Below are 21,523 nucleotides of genomic sequence, written 5' to 3'. Positions count from 1 at the left end.
TATGCTCATTTTTGCATGGAAAGGCAGCAGCTGCTATAGCAGTTAAGGAACTGGAATCGGGACTAAAAAGCCAATGGCTCCGCTGTTAAACCTTTGGTGGTTTATTTTACATAAAAGTGTCGTTGCAGTGAAATATCCGACTGACTAAATGAGCTGTGCATTTGCTAAGCAGCTAAACATGTACAACACCTATAGCATGAGTCGTGGGAACGAGAGAGTGTGTGTGTGTGTGCGTGCATGTGTTTTTTATCAATACATTTCTTCAAGCGCTTCCAGTCTGTTCGCAAACGTGTTGCGTACATGCGAGTGACGTCGCCTATATGGCAAACACAGCGGAGTTCTTCCAGTCCGAGTACACCAGGAAGCCCGTGAAGGTGCTGTCCGTCTTAGAGCTGGAGTAGAAGCCGCTGAACTCTTGCAGGGCCATTTGGACCCAAACCTGGTCGCCAGGCACCAGGTGTAGCAGGGAGCCACCGGAAAGCGAGGCCGGTTTGGGCCAATTGCCGTAGAACTGGAAGAAGGACGCCACCACATGGCCATTCTTCATTAGGTCGAACTGGAGGCTGGCGCGGTACACAGTGGCGTGCACGGTGAAATAATACACCCCCGGCACCCGGCACGTGAAGCGGCCCGTCTCCACGTTGTAGTCGCCCTGCTCGTTCAAGAGCGGCGTGTCGAACACAACGGCGCCATCTACAGGCACCGGTGCGCTGCGCGTCTCGGACAACTTGGCGCTGAACGCCGACTTGGGGGCCACGGCGCACTCCCCAGGCTCGCCCCGCTCGCCCTTCTCTCCTGGGCTTCCTCGGTCGCCGCTGTAACCTCTCTCGCCCGAAACCCCTGCAAAAGTTTAGAGCAGATCAACAGAAATGGCTGCATGAATCTGGCCCCCTCTTATCAGCTAGATTAGACAAGCGAGATCTAGATCTGTCACGGAAACTACAGCTATAATCTGAAAAGGCCGGAAAAGACGGGCGGCGGACCTGGCTCTCCTCTGTCACCCCTTTCTCCCTTCTCCCCGGGAGCGGCGTCCCGACCATCCCGCCCGTCTCTGCCAGGCTGGCCGGGGCTGCCGTGACCCCCGGGGGATCCTGGGATCCCAGGCTGCCCGGTGCACAGGCTGGGGATCTTGTTGTCCTCGAGTTGACTGGAGGAGTTGATCAGGAAGACGAGGAGAACAGCCCACAGACTGAGGGAGGCCATGGCGGAGCCCTTGGATTGGATGGAGACACAATAAGGTCAGCTATCAGTGTGTGTGAAAAATTTACTCTAATCTGTTCCCTCCATCCATCCATCCATCCATCCTTCTAATAAGCCAGAAAGCAGAAGAAGCAGAAAGAGAAACACCGAACAGGATGCCAGCCCACTGCAGGACAAACACCCAAAAAGCACACAATATGGGCAACTCAGAGGTGCCAAGTCACCTAAACCGTGTCTTTGGACCATAAGCCAGAAGCCTGGTTACTCTGAGGAAACCCAGACAGACGCAGGGAGAACTGGACACCACAGCTGGAGGTCTGCAGCCCGCAGAGCCTGTGCCGCCGAACGCAAAGTCCCATGTCTGCACAGCAGCTTCGGAGAACTACTTAGGAGAACTCGCGCGTGAAGTTATGGATAACTTTATTCCTTGCCAGCGAAACGCTGACAAAAACATTTCTGGGAAAATGAATTAAAAACAGGTAAGAAGAATGCGAACCAGATTTGTCAGACATGCCATTTAAGGGCTGCAACCGGGCAGCAGCTGGGGCTGTTCTCTGGCTCCTTATAAACCCTGGAACTTTCCTCTGCACGGGGCAGCAGATGGCGCAGTGCGTGTGATCCTGCCTTTTGCTGTGCCGGTGAGACAAACATCAAGGAGGTCTGCTAATGGCACCCCGTCGGGGACTGATTACCCTGGGACACATGATCTGAATCTTCCCGATATGGGGATACGCACCTCAGGGATCTTCCTGGATCGACCAGGCCAAAGTCATCAAGCTGAGATTAGCAGCGCGGTCCACAGCTGGAGCGTCTGTGGTCCAACAATAAAATTCCCAGGAGTGCTGGAGAGATGTCGGAAAGTTGGCCAAGAGCTGGGGGTCCTGGTAGACTTGCCCTAGGCCCCTCGGGGTATGGGGGGGGGGGGGAGTCTCACTACACCCTAACCCACAGAGTCCCAGCTGTGTCTGTTTCTCATAATTCACTCTCTGAAGTTTATGTCGGACCGTAAATGAGCTGGGCTCTCACACGCTCGTTAAAAAAGAGCGAGGTTTGGCATTAAGGCTAAGAGCAGAAAGTGCTGACGGCTCATATTGACATAAACCACATCAGCTGCCCCCCCTTTGTTGCGAGAGTAAAGTAGGAGAGGTGGGGGTAGAATTTTTATTTCATTCCAATAGTCCTACCTTCTCCTCCCTCCTTTGAACTCTGGCAGACACCGCTACAGAGCAAAAGGAAGTCTTTTTTGGGGAGGGGGGAGTAGTACTTACTGGAAACCTACCCACTAGTTGCAGCTCCCAAGTGACTATTCCTCCAGGGACCAGTTACCCCTCCCAGTATAAGAAGACTTGAAAAAAGAGATTTGTTGTATCTGAGGCCTCACTCAAAAAAATACTTTACTGCTTTATACCTTCAGTGTAGTGGCAGGCCAATGCACGGTCTAAATGTTAGTAAACACAATTTTGTTTTCTGCTAAACAGCAATTCTGTGTGTAAGCAGACCTTGTGCGCCTGCCCCCGCCCCCATGCGCTCACAGCGTCTGCAGCTTTCCGCACGGCTGCGCAGATCCCCTGGCCCAGCGCCAGGACGAGAGTTCACAGCTCAGCAAAAGACATCCACGCAGAGCCTCGGGCGAAAGCAGACTGAGAGCAGAAGCTCCTGGTCTCTTGTTGAACAAATTGTACAAACATCATCCAAAACACCACAGCAGATCTCAAAGACATAACCAGTCTTTGAGGAGCCTCTAGCTTGTTCTCTAGAAGTTTCCACTCTTATAAGGATGTTTCCTTGAACATCTGCTCTTCCTAAAACACCTGCATGTGGTCTCGACTGATCATCTGACTAAACATCTCTGCACACGTGGTATAAATGCACTATGTGTTTATACCATGAAGGAATAACACTCTGCACCGGCAAAACCCCGTAACTACACTGACGCTGACACGCAGAGAACGAGTCGCAATATTTTGACTGTCCGTCGGTTTGTGTAGCAGGTATGTAAATGATAGTGTTTTCTTCATAGCATAGCTGAACTCCGATAGACAAGATAAAGAATATGAGTCATGGTTCTGGGAACTGCAGTTAGGGTACCTGAAGAGGAAGTGCAGGAGCAGCAAGTTGCAGGAAATGCAGAATGGCTGATGCGCGTGACTCCTGCAGTGCTGCGGGGACGTCGGTCCTGAACGCCTGCTCCCACCTCGGTGGTCCTGCGTGTACAACACAAAGTCAACATGTGTCCAGATGGCGAGAGCTTCTCCTCTCCCTCGTTAGATCTTCCTTGGTCTACTTCCCCTCTACCGCACTGGGTTCTCAGGCTGCAAAGACCTAGCGGGGTGGAGGACGCACCCAGGATGTTCCCCTGCCACAAGGTTCACCGGTTCGAGGTCCCACGGTGAGACGGACGTCTCGGCCAGAAGAAGCAACCTCCTTCTCGGCTGCCTTTGGACAGGGAAAGAAAAAGAAAACTCTGTGTGCTTGGAAGGAAATGGCGATGAAAGCCAATTAGGGATGGGGGTGGGAGGTGGACTGGGAAAAAGGGAGGGGGCAGAGAATGTAGGAGAGAGGGAGGGGAAGTAGCAAACTTAGTATCATCCAGAGAATTTGCATGGGGAATAAAAGAGGGGAAAAATCAAAACAAAGCATCCATCTTGATCTGGAAATGGGATTAAAGTGAGGCCACAAAGCGAGAGAAGTGCAAACCAGTAACCAAGATCTGGAGAAGACGTGCCTGAAGTAGAAGGTGCGGAGAGTGAAGAGGTAAGGAGATGGTGCAGCCGGCAGAGTTTGATTCATCCTGGAAAAATTCTCCAGAGTGAAAACAGAGGGCAAGCCAGAGAGATGGAGGATCGTTGGCCACATGATCTGGGGATGCTGTCATTCCTGGCTGTTCTTTGGATACTAGAGCTAAACAAACAGGCTCAGCTGGAAGGTCTCAGTATTGCTCGAGAGCCTGGCCAATCCAAACGCCTCAGACAGTGACTCTCCCAGAATTCCACCGGAGAGAATTCTGCCCGCTACCTTCTCGCATAAAAGGATGGGTTTCTGTTCCTTTGAAAACTTAAAAAGGTGTGGCTGCAGGCAATGTGTCCAGGAATGCATTGTGCATCTGAGAGAGATCTAGTGATTTCCATAGAAAAAAAGGTTAAACCAGAATAGCAGAAACAGAGACCACAGCCCTCACGTTTCGAAGACGAAAGTATGAAACAGTTGTGAAAAATGACATCTTAACCACCATCAAAAAAAATCCTTGAATTATGAATCGTATTTTAAAAACATTCACATTGTCCTGGCCTCAGGGAGGAATTCATTTTTTTTCCTTTATTAACATTCTTATCAAACCATAACCTTATATAAACACCGTTGGCCTTTGCTGGGAACCTGAAATGAACACGCCCTGGTGAAGGGAGAATCACAGCCCTGCTGCTCATAATGAGACAATCCAACAGGGCATTAGGCAATCGTCTAAGAATTCAGCGATTTGAAACAAGTCGGATGAAAAGACGTCTGCTGGAGGAAGTGTTTCTAAGAGACAAAATAAGAGCAACTGCACAGACGGTTGTCAGCTTGACACGGACAGCCAGGGGCGTTAAAGGGGTCACCCATATCATTAGCCAATGAGATGCCTTAAATCGGTGAGTGACAAGGAAGGCAGCACTCTGGGCCCAACCAGCTTTCAGCTGGGACCGGTACCACTGTGGATCCACCGCTGTCCATTACCCTGCAATCACCTTACCTGGGTCATCAGAGGAGCGCGGGGAAATGTAAAGCTCTGCTTCTCCGAAGTTCCGGGTCTCAAACCCTGAATCCCTGGGAGTCGGTCTCAGAGGCTTGAGGAAATTGGGCTTAATTTGCTGTGTCGCTGAGAGGGCACAGCAAAGACGAGAAGTGGCCGATGTGGGTGGGGCGGGGGGAGTTCTATACAGGCTGCGATTCTACTGCCCAGGAGTTTTATGCGAGACCATCTGGTACAGGGTGTGTCTCAAGGAATTTGTCCAGAACTGGGATGTTTGGACCTGTCAGCAGAAGACTGTAAGTTTTGGTTCTTGGTGGGGGGGCTCTTCTGCTCCAGCCCACGTTATCCCAAACATCAGCCAAACCGCAGGTTGCCTAACTGTTGCCAGATCCCTCTAGAAATCTCAGGCCCTATGCAGCACCCGACAGAGGGAAAGCCTAGTCAGCTCATTAGCAGGGGGGGTCTGCTGCCCTCTTGACTGTATCAGCAGCAGGTTTCTTAAGGACAAACTCTGGGCAGATAACGAGCGTCCCTTTAATGTTTTATTAAAGGACCAGGCACTGGGCACATTTCTTTACTTGCAGGCAGAAGTGGGTTTTCCCTTTAATTGGTCATACTGGCAAAAAACAGAGTCCAATGCTGGAGGGGGAACCTTTGCTGCTCCACACACAGAAAAACACAAACTTTCAGTTACTTTTAGCAAAGTTTACCCTCAGGATCTCTGTAATGTGGTGGTCTCACGCTCCCTCTCACTCTCCCTCTCACTCCCACTCTCTCCCTCTCACTCTCCCTCTCTCTCTCCCACTCTCTCACTCTCCCTCTCTCTCCCACTCTCTCCCTCTCTCTCTCCCACTCTCTCACTCTCCCTCTCCCACTCTCCCACTCTCTCACTCTCCCTCTCTCTCTCCCACTCTCCCTCTCTCTCCCACTCTCCCTCTCTCTCTCACTCTCTCTCACTCTCCCTCTCTCTCTCACTCTCTCTCACTCTCCCACTCTCTCTCTCTCTCCCCCACTCTCTCTCTCTGTCACACACACATTGCTGATTACTGCAAACCGAATCATCACAGATATTTCACAACATGTATTTTCAGTGACTCAGTGACCTCCAGGACACTGGAACTGGTAGCTATGATGCTGGGGGGGGGGGGATGGGGGGTTACTTTAGTTTAAAAAGCCCAAACCAAAGCTGCTGCTTTTTAAAAGACCTAAACAAAGAAAAATGCCACTATTTTCACAGCAAATCAAACCCACACAAGCTCTGTATTCATTCAAATAGAATGGTGCAGATATTAAAGATGGATACTATCTATCCATCATCCATCCATTTTCCAAACCACTTATCCTACTGGGTCGCGGGGGGTCCGGAGCCTATCCCGGAAGCAATGGGCACGAGGCAGGGAACAACCCAGGATGGGGGGCCAGCCCATCGCAGGGCACACTCACACACCATTCACATACACACATGCACTCCTGCGGGCAATTTAGCAACTCCAATTAGTCTCAGCATGTTTTTGGACTGTGGGGGGAAACCGGAGTACCTGGAGGAAACCCCACAATGACATGGGAAGAACATGCAAACTCCACACACATGGAACCCAGGCGGAGACTCGAACCCGGGGCCCAGAGGTGTGAGGCAACAGTGCTAACCACTGCACCACCATGCCGCCCCCAAGATGGATACTCATTTCTGATAACTCTTTTTTAATGGATACCAAATTTTGCAGTTTCACCTCTACTGTAAGGGAATGACTTCTCTGGCTCAAACAGGGATATAATTTTACTGTTCGTTATATTTCTACAGGGCCAAGGCATAAGTGAATTAATTGGGCACCAGGGGGCGCCCTATCTGATCAGTCTGTCAGAATGGGGAGGGAAATGACAAATGACAACTAGGTTACTCAAGTTTTGCTTAAGGCTCCAAGAAGCACTGAGCTGGTCCCATATTCACAGGAATTTATGTGGTGACATTGTTCAGAATTTGGCCCTTGAAGTGACTGTTAGTGAATAATTACCAAAATCTATCAAACGACAAACTTGATTGAGTACCTGTAAAGCAGGAGTACTGAACCTGATCCATGGAGAGCCGGTGCGGGTTTTTGGGATGGCCTCTCAGTCAGCCAATAATAAAGCAGCGATTCTCAACTCCAGTCCTTGGAATCCACTGTTATTGGCTGATTGAGAGGCCAACCCAAAAACCTGCACCCACACCGGCTCTCCATGGATCAGGTTCCCTACCCCTGCTGTAGAGGGTAGTTTCCGTTACAGCTAATCTGAGGGCAGAGTTGGGTAACTCAGGTCCAGAGAGTAAAAGTCTAGACCAGGATTTTGCTTGAACCAACCAGTTGAGTAGAGTCACAGTCACAGAGGACTCAACTGGTTGGTTGAAGCAAAATCTTGGTCTAGACTTTTACTCTCTGGACCTGAATTACCCAACTCTGTCGGAGGCATATCAGGAGCTAATGATACCGTGCAACATCTCATTGGTGCTGTACTACTTTAACCACTCGCATACCCAACCTTATGTGGGAATCCAGTGTCTCAATCCCCATTGTACCTAATATGAATGTCTTTTTACATATTTTGCATCTCACCTCAAACCAATTTCTTGTCAATGCCAACCAGTCTTCGTACTAGTCTAAGCCACATCTTGAACTCAACACCTAATAGTAAAAAATTGAAAATGTTATAGCCTTAAATGTAGAAAATCTTTTTAAAGATCAGAGGAATCTCAAAGCAGCACAACGCAAACATCAAAGCATAAGAAGACAATCCAGAGGCAGGATAAACTGAATATGTTTATTATTTAAACTATCACTTAAATAAAAAAGTGCATAGAAAATAAACATGATTAGAAACTTTCCTTTTTACAATTATGTACAAGAGTTCGTTTTCATTATTTTACATTCAGACTTAAGTAGTGTCAGTACTTTTTTTTTTTTTAAATCGTTACTTAGCGGTCTTTCCTTCATTTCTGTGGTATAACACTGGAACAAAGTTATAGCGACAAAACACAGTTAATCCTCATCACCGTCATCGTCGTCGTGGTGAAGCTTGAGAAGCGGAGAAGAAGGAGCGCGAGAGAGTACAGGGAGAAACACACCTGGACAGAACAGCTCGGATGAAGGCCGTGGAGAAGAGAAAGACAACAAAAATAAAAATAAGAGCCAACCCCTCTTTCAAATTTCCCCAACTCACCCCCCCACCACTTCATCCAACAAAAACGTCACAGAACTACAAGCACAAGATTATCAACAACTTGCTGCCTGCAGACTCCACCCACCCCAGCGCAGCCATATGACACCTACGGTGGCCCGGGAGGTAAAAACAGCGCAAAACAACAACAGTAACGACTGATAAAATCATTGCTTAAAATTGTTATTTAAATACTCCTCTTTATAAATTAAATATTTACCAGGACTACTTAAAGGAATATGAATGAGTACCTGTTTGGGGCAAAGGAGGCTGGGGCAGAGAAAAGGCTTGCTATGTGATATTGTGGGGGGGGGCGGGGGAAAATTAAGTATCCATTCACTGACCATTACTATTTCAACAGAATAATACCACACCAAGTAAGCCATCTAAAATCCCTGTAAAAATGTACAAAGGAAATTAAAATAAAACAAACAAAAAAAGAAACATCTCACTACAACAATAAAAACACAATAATCAAATGGCTGACCTCAAGAAGTTCACAACCACATTACACATATACATTTTTTCCATACTATAAATATCGTTCCCTTAGAAAATAAAGCAAAAAGAGACTGCAGTGTTCCACAAGGAGGAACTGGTACTGGATATCAATATACAAAGTTGCTGTACGACATTAGTCTAGATCTAAACTGATACTGTAACACAAAACCATTATCGAGTACGTTGAAAGATGCAATTAACCTTAATTAAGCTGCTGTTTTGCTACTGTAACTAAGTTTGTCCATTCCATATATTATGTAGATACTGAAGTACAAGTCACTATTTATATGTGTATATAGACTTTATATATTTAAAAAGAGTGAGGAAGTGGAAGAGCGAGCAGTCGACTACAGACAAAAAGGAGCTGACAGACAGCGTCACGGGGGACGGTGTGACCCCCTGCGACGGGTCTGACCACGGGACACCCTGGACGACGGGAGAGGTTCACTGGCAGATAGAGATAAGCGTCTAGAGAGTATTGCATTGAACTGAATCCTGCCACTGAACTATCTAGCCAAGGCCCTTCTGAACATACACACCCCCCCCCCAGTGTTGTCCTCCTGCCTTTACAGAGTTCGGTCCATCCACAGACTCCATTTTTCTACGGAGCTCTCGGCGACGTCCCCTTTCCTAACATCTAGAACGTCTAGCCTCTTCTTTAAGCTAACTGCAGAATGAAGTCACCATTACCGTTGTCCGTTTTGTTTTTTTGTTTTTTTTTTGTGGTTTTCCTGTCGATATACATTCATCAGACAGCGAGCTGCAGGGTTCCGCAGACCCCCCGTGCCAAAACGCCAAAGGGGAGAGGAGAGCGGTGAGTCGAGAACCAGAAGATGCTGTATCCCTGAATGCACGGCACGCTCCAGGCTGTGAAAATGTGAGATGGGGACGTCTGTGAGGAGAAGCAGTCTGTCCGGGCCTCCGCGAGCCGGGGCTGGCGCTGTAGGGAGCGCACAACGGCTGGGAATGTTCAACCTGCAGGAAGCCACCTATTCCCAAATTAATTTGTTCTCTCTCTGGTACAAGAGGACACTTAGGCCAGGGAATCTGGACAGATGGCCGATCAAGAGCAGTGTTTCTCAACCCATTTCGGGGGGGTCCCCAGACAGTCCACATCTTTGCTCTCTCCCGGCTCCCGGCCAATTGAGATCCCCCAATCACCAAGTACAGGCTGGTGGGGGCTGGGAAGGAGTAAAACTGCCTGGCCCCCCCCAAGGACTGGGTTGAGAAACATTGGTTTAGAGTAAAGATTAGTTACTGATAACCAATTGCCAGAATTGGCCACAAGGGGATTCAATCACACTTTGGTTAATAGGCACAAATCTTCACTGGCTTCCTTCCTGTATGATGTCACTGCATTTGTGAAGCCCAATTTGGACAGCTGTATTAACTGGTGATAAAGCCCGGCCTGCTGAGTGGGAGGTGGGCAAACCTGCTTCACGGGACAGCCTAGGCCAGGGCGGGGCTCTGGGGGACGCTGCAGCCGCTATTTTGTGTGGATTTTTTTTGTTTTATATATATTTTAATTTTTTTATTTTTTTTTTTTGTATTATTTTAGAGGTGGACATGAAGAATGTAAGGTGAGGAAAGGGCGGAGCTTGACTTCACTGACTGAACATCTAGAGCCAATGCAAAGCCCTAAATCCTAGCTTCCCCACCCCCTCATCTCCCACGCCAGCACTCGTCCTCTCTGTGACTGTGTGGCGTTTATTATTATTTTTGTTTATTTTATTTTATTTTACAGCAATCGCGAGAGCTCAGGCTCTCCGATTAGGCGGCACTGGATGAGTTGGACACTGAGAACTGACGAGGCGCCGCGCGTTTACCGGAAGCAAGCGTGCAAGGCGACGAAGTCGCGCACGGTCCCCCCCCCTGCCCCCCCCAGCAGCGCTGAAAGAACAGAGACAGTCAGCCTCTTCCTTCTACTGGACTGCAGAACCTTCCAGAAATACCAGCTTAATGCAAACGGAAGAAACCTAATACAAGTAAAGTTTCCTCGGCATTAAAGCATCCCTGCAAAGATGCAGTTACATCCGGTCACCCATCGCCATGCTTGTTGAAATCTGAACGTACGAGACCGCCAAGGCGGGGAAAGGAGAAAACACAATCCAAACGTTTCGTTTGCTGTGAAAGGGCGCCGCACTGAGAAATCACGTGCTCTGGCCCTTTAAAGAACGAAATGAAGAAGAAAAGATTCAAAACCAAAGGAGAGATAAATGACAGCACAATGATCTTAGACCGCGCCAAAATTTTTCCTTTGGCTGCCGGCAAGGAGGATCTCTACCAGCACATATCGGTGTAGGTAAATCCAATATGGCGTCCTCTCTTTTTATGGGGAACGATTTGAGAACAGCTCACTGACGCTGTTTAAAAATGACATTTAGCGCAATGAAACCTTAAGTTACTGGTGGACTGCATTCGAGAGCAATAGTGACAGGTCATCTTTGGAACGTTCAGGCTGTAGAAAGACATGAAAACAACTAAAGACACATTTTATAAGGTGAAATAAATAAGGCAGCTCTTTAAAAAAAGACTGAACTGAGCTTAAGGATTTGTAAACATCTCAGTTTCCTACAAAATAGGAGCCAGTAAAATAAATATGATTCCTTAAAAAAATAAATACAATCGTTAAGTGCTTTTTTTTTTTTCAAATCAGCAAGTGCGTTTTCCTTACGTCACATGAATAGAAAAATATACATTATTATTTACATTTTATAAAGACACTGGGATTTTTCAGTCCCAGTATTTAAACGCCCAGAAGATCCAGCCCAATGGAATCCATAAATAAAGTAAAAACCATTAACCCATTGTTGCTGAAAACAGCTATTGGTACCAGTGAAAGCTTTTGGGGTTCACTGGCAGTAAACTGGACAACTTTGAGAAAAACTACGCAACGGGTTTAGACCAAGATCCTATTGTATGGTGAGGAGTTATGTAGCGCAAATCACTGGCTCTGCTCGAATCTTCAACCACATCCTATGTTAAAACAAAACGGCTCACAATGAAACAAAAGTTTAAGAACGAAAAAAAATTAAATAAATACAGCTCTGCCCATCGACTGTCAGTCCACCAGAACGTCCACCCAACACCTGCACCAATCGCCAAAAGCTGCTTGTGTCACAGGTTCACGCATGCGAACACCATCTTTAGCATCAGTCCCATCTGCTAGGAGACTTTCCGGCAAGGCTGTTGCCCGGACTGATGCTCCCTCTAGTGTTTAAAAAAATAGGAAATATAACATTGTCATTCTAGACTCAACAGTCAGTTAAAAAGAGAATCCGTACACAAAAGGCTTCAAACGAACTGTAAGGAAGATTCAACACAGGCCCGAATTATGCTACCATGGCGACTCGGTTAGGCCCATACAGACATTCAAATGCTGAGATGCCTCAGGAATGGAGAGGTTAACAGGGAAGCAACACTTCTGATTGGTAGATCCAAAACATTTTGTTTTTTTTTGCTATAAGAAAGAAAGATTACCATTTCCCTTCAACAAATTGCACTTTGGTGTAAATTTAAAAAGGAAAAACGAACCCAAATGTGCAGCTGTTAATGTTTCTAATTTAAAAAAAAATATATGTTAAAATCGCTTGTTTTTGTCTTACTTTTAAAACATCCCATGTCAAAGAATGTTTGATAAGATGTAATGAGTGGACTTGTGGCTTTGCTGCTCATCTCCCATGCGTAAACGGTGCAACAGCATTAAACATCTCGAACAGCAGCCCCCGCCGCATGCCACTGTTTCATTTGTGCACATTTTTTTTTTGCCCCTTGGCTTCTCTCTCGACCCATGCGACGGGCCTATCGAGAGTAATGCGGAAATGCGAGGCACAACGATGAACAGCTTGCGTATGCAACACTCCCTTCTCCAAACTGGGGCCATATCATAGTGCAATATCATTTGAGCCTCTCACCTCAACAGCATCGAGACTTGCGCCTCCCCCTGGCTGAAAAACACAGCACACGCCAAAACTGCAGGAGTCCATGGTGCATTGTCCCTAGGAACACCAGGTAGGCCGCAGCCAAGACAGAGTGCGTAGCAGCCAGGAGGGAGGTCACAGAAAGGTCAGGGGCCGATTAATTGAGGAACTTTCGGCACGTCTTGGCACCACAGTTGCAGGGCAGCTTGTTGCCGGGGTCCTCGATGGGGAACTTGTAGTCGTAGGTGAGCTCCTCGCCCCGGTAGATCTTGCGCATGGTGAAGATGACGATGTGCTTCTGTCCATTGACGCTGAGGACACGCGAGTAGCAGTTGGGCTCACACGAGTGGTTGATGAAGCGTGCCGCGTTGCCGTGCACTGTGGCGTCCACCACTTCGTAGTCGTCGATGCGGAACATGTAGCAGCCGATACCCTGTGGAAAGGAGGGCGGAAGGTGAATGGGAACCTCCAGTGGTGGAGCGGGGGGGGGGGGGGGCACAGCACTGGCACTCATCACAGGTGCGTATATAGCGGCAGGACCAAAGATTCACTAGCCCCAGCTGAAAGCTGACTGCCCCCCCAGAGTGCCCCCACTACTGTCACGGCACGATTCGAAGCATCATTGGATAATAATTAGGGTTGGGGGCCGAGCCGCTTACCTTGCTTTCGTAGTATTTCTCCCGCTTGTCGGTGAGAACTGACCGGATGACGTTGCCCGAGTACTCAATCACCATCTCTCCTGCATCGATGTTCCGCTTGCAGAAAAGGCCCCTGCCGTGGATGGCGGACCTGCGACAGCACCGGGGAGGCGGGGGGTCACACACAGCGTTCATGCAGTGGATGACATTACAAGGGTGACCGGGCATGAACTGTACAGAAAAGATCCGTCCACTGGCAAACCTGAGGGTCACAGGATCTGCTAAACTAGTGTCCACATTGCTAAGGCACTGATTACAGAGATTTTATTCTCAATGTTTAAAACTACTGCTTCAGTCCGTCTGCAGGAGAATGTGTTGGTTTTGTTCCTCCTACCTGTAGACCCCGACCGTCATCCTGAATGTTTTCTTCAAGTGTCTGAACCTCACAGGCAAGGGCAGATCCAGGCCAGCGGCACGGCTGCAGAGCCCGCAAACCCACAGGAGGGGAACAGGACATGGGCAGGAAAGACAAACAAGGCCGTCAAGGAGAAGCGGAGAGAGGCCAGCAAGATAAAAGCACCACATGCAGCCTTGTGACTCACCGGGCCGACTTCAGCAGACTTTCCTCTTCCTCCTCGTCAAATGGGTTGTACTCCGGAGGCTGCCTGTGCTTGGACGCCAGGAAGTTGAACATGTCAAACACTGTCCGCCTGGGGGGGGGGGAGGTGTGGAAAAGGAACAGCATGTGGATAAAGTACTCATGGCCAATTGAGGGGTGCAACCGCGTATGGCCGCTAGGGGGGGGGGGGCGAGTGCGGTCCCACCTGTGGTGCTGTTCTGCCCGGGCGGCCCCATGTGGGTTCAGGGGAAGCTCGTCTGATTCTTCGGGCTTGTGGAAGCGGAAGCGGTAGCGACTACAATGCCGGGCCCCGTACAGCTGTTCCAGGAGGAAGACCACGGCATCGTGGATCACTCCCAGCATTCTTAGCCCGTTGACCCCTAAAGTGCAGAGTGAAGACCGTAAGGAGGACGTGGGAGGGTTTCCTTAGTGTCATCCAGTAGGTTATTTTAATTTGGACTTAAGATATTGACATTAACCTTCAAAGGACAACTCCTTGAGCCTGGCATTGGAGCGTGCTTCTCGAACTTTATCCGTCAATGACTTCCAGGCCTCTGTGGATGAAAATGAGCCACACAGGGTTGGTTAGATACATCGAATGCAGGAGAGCACAGAAGTTACAGATATGAAGGCAGAAAGCTGCCTGCTTTCACGGTAAGCACAACCCTACTGGAATACTATGAATCCATGTGACATCCATGTACACTGTCTGAAAGGTATCTGTCAAGTTGCAGTGGACAACATGAGTATGTACAGAGAGCTGCATTGTTTGGAATCACCTTCGATGGTCTCACAGCGAATCTGAAAACCGTCATCGCTGCAGATCTCGAACATCAGCCCCTTTTTGGGCTTCCCATCTAGCAAGGGGTCCAGAATGGTTGCTTGAAGAGTGCCTGATCCAGACTCTTCCTTCAGGCTAAGAGCTGCATGGGACAAGACAAGAGAGGAGAGAGTACAGAGTCAAAGAGGTGATGGCAACGTGCTGCGGTTTTAATGGCGAACCGGGAATATAGCTAACCTGTGGTCTTGGGCTTTACATCGATGGTCTCTGTGCTCCGAGGATGTATTGCTTGGGGGTCAGGTTTTTCACGGGATACAATACTGAAAAATCAAAAACGGCAAAGTTATGGAGACAAACAGAAAGAGGAGTGAGATGTCAGCCCTACCAAAGGAGCTGAGGGCATGTTATACTCACCGCTTCCTCTCCTCAGGTCTCTCCGTCTCCATGAGCTCAGGAGACATGGATCGCTGAAACCTATGGATGCATTCAAGCAGTTAGTTTTCTCTATTATTTTTCAGTCAGAATATTACTCCATGCAGTCGAAAACCAGATATGAGTCTTACTCAGGTGCAGGGCCACGGCTGCGGGTCGTGTTGGTAGCTCCAAGGTTCTCCTGGGGGCTTTCCAATCGAGACAGCTTGTGTTTCTTGTTACTGACCTTGTCTGGACTATGCTGGGATCTCTTGGTTTTCTGCTTTCCCTTGCCAGCAGTGGAAGCTGTCATCAATGCTGATGGTGTCCCACTTGTGACCTTGTGCACCAGTTGTTGGTCTGAGGCCCGGGAGAAGGGAATGGTACGCGAAGTGAGGGGCGAGACGCTGGCCGGCCGACATCTGCTCGTCTCCTGCACTACAGCACGGGACGTCTGAAGTGTGGGTCCTGAAGGGCCAGGTACTAGGACTTGAGGTTTGTCCGTTGGCATGAGGCTTGCTGGGTGGTGCTGGAGTTGATATGCACCCACTTGATCTGCCTGTGGATTGACAGCCATGCTGATAGTCTGAGGCGGGGGAAGGACACAAATGCTGTTTGTGTTGGGGGTCTGAGAAGAGCTGCTAAGCTGTGAGATCATGGGGGTGCCAGATTGGAGGACCATTTGTTGCTCTTGTAGGCTGAGGCTCTGCTGACTGGCCTTAAGAAGCAGGTTGCTTATATCAGTGGTGCCAAGCAGTCCTGGGGCACCAATGAGGTTGGTGGAGGCACCGGCTGGGACAGAGACCACATTCAAGACAGACTGACTTGGATTCAGCCCAGACACACTGCAGGGAACTAGGTGTGCAGAAGTCTCATGTCCCAGAATTCCCGGTTGCATGGTAGGGGCAGAAAGTCCTTGCAGTGGTGTCTGTTCAAAGTAGACACCCAATTTGGGCCGCTTGATGATATTGGGAACTTTCCGGTGAGATGTTGTTGCTGTTGTAGTCAGAGGACCCAATTCCACCAACCCTGGCTGGGCAGGAACCCCAGCAGATATCTGCGTGGGTGAGAAGTTGATAAGAGTCATATTAGGTCCTGCCTCTGGAGTCAAGGTAGACTGACTTCCAGAACGAGCCGACTTCTTAACCTTACGAGGTGGAAACCGAAAGATGGAGCGCTTCTTCCCATGTCCCGATGCTGCTCCGGCCACAGAAGGAGAGACCGGTACTGCACTGGAGACGATGGTGGCATTTGGAGTCAACTCAGAATGGTGGCCGGCCTCAGACACCAACACTTGAGGATCCTGAGAGTGTACTCCAATGAGAAGTCCAGAGGTGGTACTCGGGATACCAGGCTGGAAGCTGGCCTGAGCTGCACCTGTAAAAGCTTGGATCTGAGGATGGTGGGACATGGAAACCAGGCCTTTTCCACCAGGAGGAAACACAGACTGAGAGGTTGGGATTCCTGTACTGAGACCAGGTGTTAATGTCAAACCTCCGGTCATAGAGCTCGTGTCCATCACTCCCGCTGTACTCACTGAAGGAGCAATCTGGATCTTCTGAGTGACACCGTTGGGAAGGGTTTGCAAGACATAAAGAGGCTGCATGCGCTGGTTCACAACTATAAGCTTCTCTGTTCCTGATTTGAGGTGGGTGGCAGTGGTCTGGACAGCAGCACTAGCAACCTGAGCAGAAGCTGGACTCTCCGTAGGAGCACTCATGTACTTTTGTCCCTGGAGGGGTAAGGATGGGGAGTTTGGCAATCCAGGAGTTCCAGATGTCCTTGTCAATTCTTGGCTACTTGGCTCTACCACCTGGGCAATGGGTGGACTACTCATGTGATCTGCTTCTATTTGACTGGGAATGAAATGCTCTGGGGTAAGGTGACCCTCTGCTACCTGTGCATCTCCGCCTCCTGACCCTCCCTGCTGGTTCTTGTTGGAGCTACTCGCCCCTCCCCTTTGTTTATCCCCACCCTTTTCCGTCACAGCATCGCCGGAGGCCAGAGACAGGATCGAGCGATCAGAGGACTCAGGCATCAGACTTCCATGGTTCTGATTGGTTACCGACGGACTACGAGTGGTGAGCACGGACAAGTCAGACGGCAGCTCCAGTGGGAGGCCATACGATTCCTCCCCTGAGATCGAAGGATTCACAGTGCTCTCGACGGGTTCTGTGCTGGGCAGCTGCTGGGAAAAGTCTTCAAAGAGGTTGATGTCCTTCCCACGATTTCCATCGAGCCCAAAGCCTTCATCCAGAGAGAGAAGCTCAGAGGAGCCAGCTTCTTGTTGTTGCCCCAGAGCCTGCATTGAGGGAGTATTGAGCACAAACTCCATAATGTCAGAAGGGAGAATGTTGCCACAGTCATCACTGTTGGTGTTATCAGAATCAGACTTGAGAAGCTCAGAGTTAAGGGACAACTGGGTGTCAAGAGGATCTTGCCCTTGTGACTTCACACCCCCTAAGGGGAGGCAGTTCTCCTTCTGTGTCTTCCTATTATCACGGCTATTGCTGCTGCTACTGTTGCTCCCACCCCTGGAGCTACTGCTGGTTTCAGCCTCCTTCCCCGAGTCCATGTCCAGCTTGTCGGACCGACTCTCCCTGCCCTTCCTCTTGCTTGTGCTCTTGTTTGAAGTAGCTGCAGCAGTGGTAGAAGCATTTGTGCTGGCGTCGCTTTCAGAGCCGTCATCTACCCCATCAAGTTGACCAATCCTTGGCCGGCCTACGGCCCTGGCTCTGCTCACTCCTCCTTCCACTATCATATCCTCACCTCCTGTCTCCTCCTTCAGGAATCTCTGGAGCTGGGACCCTGCCCCCAGACACTCTTCCATCCCCACTGTGGGAGAGACCGCACTACTGGGGTGTATAATCGTCCGAGTGAAATTGTAGTAATAAGAGTCCTCATTGGTGCATTGCCCTAGTCCACACTCTTCATCATCCCCACTGTCACCCGAGGAAGAGGTACTCATGTCATCAGCCCCATCCACCTGGCCTTCGGCAGAGCGCTTGCTGCCCCCACCTCCCACTCGCTTCTTTCCTGAGCTGTCCCCACTACTGTAAAAGGGGATGTCTTCCTCTCCGTACGAACGTACACCGTAGAAAGGAGTGAGGCCAAAGAACATATTAGATCTTGCCCGTGCACTGCGCCGCGGGTAGCGTCGCTTAGCAGACCCTGAGCCATCACTGTCCTCTTCTTGATGCTTGTCTGCCCTACTGCCATCTTCCAGGGGGTGCTCCTCACCCTCATCAGTGCCTTCAATGTCCTCTCTCACACAGCGCTGGGCCAGCAGATGCTCTTCAGGGTCATCCACATGGTGCTGGGGGTCAGACTCCGAACTTTCTGAGCTGGCAGATGGTGAAAATACTAGGGGGCGGGAAGGACGCCGATGTGAGCCCTGGCTCGTGGGTGAGACAGTGGTTGTTGTGGTGGTGTCGGAGGAGGTGCTGACCATCTTCGTCCCATTAGGATCCATCTTGAGGGGGGTCAGGGTCACCTTGACTGTGCGTTTCTTGTCCTTCTGAGAGCCCTCTTTCCCTGCCGTGTCACTGGTGGCCTGCAGAGGCCTGAAACCTTTCTCTGGGCTAAACCTGGACTGCTTCCCCTCGGAGGTGCTGCTGTTTTTCTTGTCAAGGCTGGAGAACCTCTCCCTGGCCTTCAGAGGCAACTCTTCAGCCTGCAGCATCCCTGGGCTTTTAGTGTCAACACGTGTAGAGATAGCGGCCTGGGGGATGCTGTTCTGTGATTTCCGCTCCCTCTCCTTCCCGGCTTCCCTGCCATCTGCCACCCTCCCCTTGGAGCGGGTCTCCTTTAGGCCAGCGACCCCTGGGTTGGCAACAGACGCTGGGGCCGCTGGTAGGTTGCGTTTGACCGTGTCTTCAGTGGCAATGGCCCCAGAGGACCAAGGTAACTTCATGGCAGCAGCTGGGGTGGGGCTTGAAAGGTGATCACGGGGTTTTCTACTCGCGGTCCTGTGATGTGAAGACTGTGACAGGCCCAGGTTTGTTGGTTCCTTGGAAGCTGACCCTGAGCTCAGTCTCATATCCTTAGAAGAGTCACTGGTGCTGGTGTCCTTCAGCAGGGTGGTGAGAGGACGGCGGGAAATGTGACTCAGGTTGCCAGGGAGTTCTGTGTCTTTCTCACCTTGTCTGGCCTTCTCTGTCTTGGAGCTGCTGCTCTTCTGGTGTCCTGCTAGCATTGAGGTGCCTCCAGGCAGCACCTGAGATACTCTAGCTGGTGCAGCCACCAGCATGCCCAATGCACACTCCTCCCCTGCTATTTTGGAAGCACCCTCTTTTCGACTACTTTCGACTCGCTTTTCCACCACATTCGACAAACTTTTATACTGCGTGCTGGTACCCGGCGTCCTGGATTCACGATTCTGGTTTCCGTCGGACAAGGGTTGGGCAGACCTGTCCCTCCCCCCGTCACGCTCGTGGTCCCTGGAGGCAGGAAAGAGGGACGGGGTGGAGGAGAATACCCCTGGCCGACCAAGCACACCCCCAGCTCGGGAAGGCGAAGGGATTTGATGTTTAGGGGGCTGGGGAGACAGGGATGAGGTGCTGTGTCTCCGGGATCCGATGCTACGCAGGCTTGAGCTAAACATAGGGTCGCCCACAGTCACAATCTCATGGGTGGAGTTGGACGGGCCTTCTGTATGAGAGATGATCGCAATTAGACTTCATATCTCACAAACACTCTGTATACAGTATTGTCAGTTGAAGCAAATCAATGGGTGAAGCCTCGGTTGGTCACCTGGCGATGGGAGCGGCCTAGAGCCCGGAGACCTTTGGCACGGAGGGTAGCTGGGGTGCCTGCTTCTGGCAGCAGCCTTTAGCTTTGGTGTGGCAGGGGTGACCCGCTGGTCCATGGTCTGAGTAGGAGGAGACTCCATCGTGCCGGGAGGAGGTAGCAACGACATTTCAATATCTGTGTCAAAAACAACGCAGTCAATGCAAGTGCATACATATACAAGGCATCAAAGTAGAAATTAGACAACCTGCACAGTAAGCAAGATAGAAATCGCACATGCGGCCCCACGGGTCTCACCCTGGACACTGGAGGGGCTATGGGAAATGGTGCGGTTATCCTCATGCTCGACGGTGCTGTTGACCTCCGTTTCTGCCACTGGGGGGTGACACACCATAATTCTGCAGGTATACATGCAGCGTTTCCGGGCATCCAGAGTGCTCCAGTACACTCTCGAGCACCTGGAGATACAAGAAGAGACTAAATGATTCAAGACACGATAAAGGAAGGCAGGTTAAATTTCCACTTCCTGTCGTTATTATAAATCATTAGAGAGTAAAGACCAGGAGACCCAGGAGGACCCAGGGATATGCCTGAGACCCAGGAGGTCTCTTAACAGGAGACCCTACATGTCTACCAGTGGTACCCAACACAAAGCTTTGTCCAAATCATACCTATGCGAAAACCTCACACATAGCAGGGGATGTTGTGTCAGAGCCCAGACACTTACTGGTATCCTATGGGGAATAGCTTATGCTCACAGTCAGAGAGCTCGGTCAGGATTCCCAGGCAGTCAATGGTCATGGAGCCTAGACGGATGTACAGAAGAGTCACCCCTCCACCATGTCACTGCATTTTAACCCCAAATGATACAGAACTACACGCTTTAAACACCAGTGAAAGATACTGAGCTGGAGTCAGAGAAATGCGACTGAGACAGACCTACCTATCATCATGTGGACGTTTTCCGTCTCCAGGCCACTCAGGAACTTCCGCCGCAGGTTGATGCCCTCGAAGTCCACTAGGACTCTCCGAGTCACCCCGAACCCAGACTCTGAAACCACCTGCCAAACATGAACAAAAAACCCAAAACGGTAGTCTTTAACTTTCGAAGGTGGGCTATGATTCCGTAGGACGCTCAGTAAATCCCTTACCTCCCCCTTGATGTGGTCCCGATGCTTCTGGCAGTACACCTTCTTGTCCTCCAGGAAGACGCAGTGACACAGGCGGGCACACATGAAGTGGAAGTTGCTGGTGCAAGAGGTCAGACAGCAGCTGACAGTGGCACCAGGCTTGTGACAGTACTCGCAGCGCTGTGGAGTGGACACGGGCAGGTTATACTTTGGCCTTGTGTAAACACACCGACAAGCCCTTCCTCATGAGAACACACACCCCAACTCTCAAACAAGCCCTAACACTCCATAAAATCAACTGTAGCCAACTCCTGAATCCTTTACAATGGCTTTTCCCCCCCATGTTCTGATTAGCTAACTTTTCTGATGTCATGTGCTGCCACTATGCCCCCCACCCATTCTCACTTGCTGCTTTCCATGGATCACCGCCATGTGGACGTTCTTCAGGGAGCCGTCGTCGTCCTCGAATACCTCGGCGGACCAGAGAGCGCAGTTGACGTGCGTCCATTCATTCTGCCCGATATACAGGAGTCTCCCACTGTCCTGAAATACACATTTAAAACAGTGCATCAAAATATGTCCCCCTGAGGCAAAGCCCCACCCAAAAAAATGCTGGCAGATCATGAGAACTTCAGGCTGTTTTGTAGGCAAA

The 21,523-nt window shown here is 50.0% G+C and overlaps 2 protein-coding genes across 5 annotated transcripts in view; both read right to left on the bottom strand.

Annotated features, from left to right (window-relative positions):
* Nucleotides 1–85: 85 nt before the first annotated feature.
* Nucleotides 86–5,069, bottom strand: c1qtnf5 (C1q and TNF related 5). 2 transcript variants are annotated; one of them, XM_048984344.1, is made up of 5 exons: nucleotides 4,931–5,069; nucleotides 3,544–3,636; nucleotides 3,289–3,404; nucleotides 984–1,212; nucleotides 86–840 (listed from the first exon to the last, which is right to left on the bottom strand). In XM_048984344.1, exons 4-5 carry the CDS (start codon nucleotides 1,201–1,203, stop codon nucleotides 317–319), a joined length of 744 nt encoding a protein of 247 aa, XP_048840301.1. In that variant the 5' UTR covers nucleotides 1,204–1,212; nucleotides 3,289–3,404; nucleotides 3,544–3,636; nucleotides 4,931–5,069; the 3' UTR covers nucleotides 86–316. The 2 variants fall into 2 exon arrangements, with proteins under 2 accessions (XP_048840301.1, XP_048840300.1); XM_048984343.1 differs by lacking the exon at nucleotides 4,931–5,069 and having other exon boundaries at nucleotides 3,544–3,705.
* A 2,643-nt stretch (nucleotides 5,070–7,712) lies between these two features.
* Nucleotides 7,713–21,523, bottom strand: part of kmt2a (lysine (K)-specific methyltransferase 2A) — a 41,241-nt gene continuing 27,430 nt past the window's right edge. For 2 of the 3 annotated variants that reach the window (XM_048982604.1, XM_048982606.1), the window contains exons 20-35: nucleotides 21,277–21,414; nucleotides 20,893–21,051; nucleotides 20,685–20,802; nucleotides 20,469–20,547; nucleotides 20,039–20,199; nucleotides 19,745–19,918; nucleotides 15,145–19,642; nucleotides 14,996–15,055; nucleotides 14,819–14,901; nucleotides 14,580–14,723; nucleotides 14,280–14,354; nucleotides 14,006–14,180; nucleotides 13,784–13,891; nucleotides 13,576–13,659; nucleotides 13,203–13,332; nucleotides 7,713–12,976 (exon numbers count right to left, since the gene is read on the bottom strand). In XM_048982604.1, coding sequence (XP_048838561.1) covers nucleotides 12,701–12,976; nucleotides 13,203–13,332; nucleotides 13,576–13,659; nucleotides 13,784–13,891; nucleotides 14,006–14,180; nucleotides 14,280–14,354; nucleotides 14,580–14,723; nucleotides 14,819–14,901; nucleotides 14,996–15,055; nucleotides 15,145–19,642; nucleotides 19,745–19,918; nucleotides 20,039–20,199; nucleotides 20,469–20,547; nucleotides 20,685–20,802; nucleotides 20,893–21,051; nucleotides 21,277–21,414 — 6,462 coding nt within the window. In that variant the 3' untranslated portion in view covers nucleotides 7,713–12,700. The remainder of the gene's footprint in view (nucleotides 12,977–13,202; nucleotides 13,333–13,575; nucleotides 13,660–13,783; nucleotides 13,892–14,005; nucleotides 14,181–14,279; nucleotides 14,355–14,579; nucleotides 14,724–14,818; nucleotides 14,902–14,995; nucleotides 15,056–15,144; nucleotides 19,643–19,744; nucleotides 19,919–20,038; nucleotides 20,200–20,468; nucleotides 20,548–20,684; nucleotides 20,803–20,892; nucleotides 21,052–21,276; nucleotides 21,415–21,523) is intronic. The other variant, XM_048982605.1, reaches the window with a different exon arrangement.

The sequence above is a fragment of the Brienomyrus brachyistius genome, chromosome 18 (genome assembly GCF_023856365.1).
Source record: "Brienomyrus brachyistius isolate T26 chromosome 18, BBRACH_0.4, whole genome shotgun sequence".
NCBI lineage: Eukaryota > Metazoa > Chordata > Actinopteri > Osteoglossiformes > Mormyridae > Brienomyrus > Brienomyrus brachyistius.
The sequence above is the reverse complement of the archived record's forward strand: the minus strand, read 5'-3'. Positions and strand labels throughout refer to the sequence as shown.

Bases quoted from the DNA above. Each gene is read 5' to 3' on its own strand.
- c1qtnf5 (XM_048984344.1), bottom strand. From the start codon at position 1,203: ATGGCCTCCCTCAGTCTGTGGGCTGTTCTCCTCGTCTTCCTGATCAAC. The intron at 841-983 runs GTCCGCCGCCCG...AAACTTTTGCAG, and splicing joins GGGTGACAGAGGAGAGCCAG to GGGTTTCGGGCGAGAGAGGT.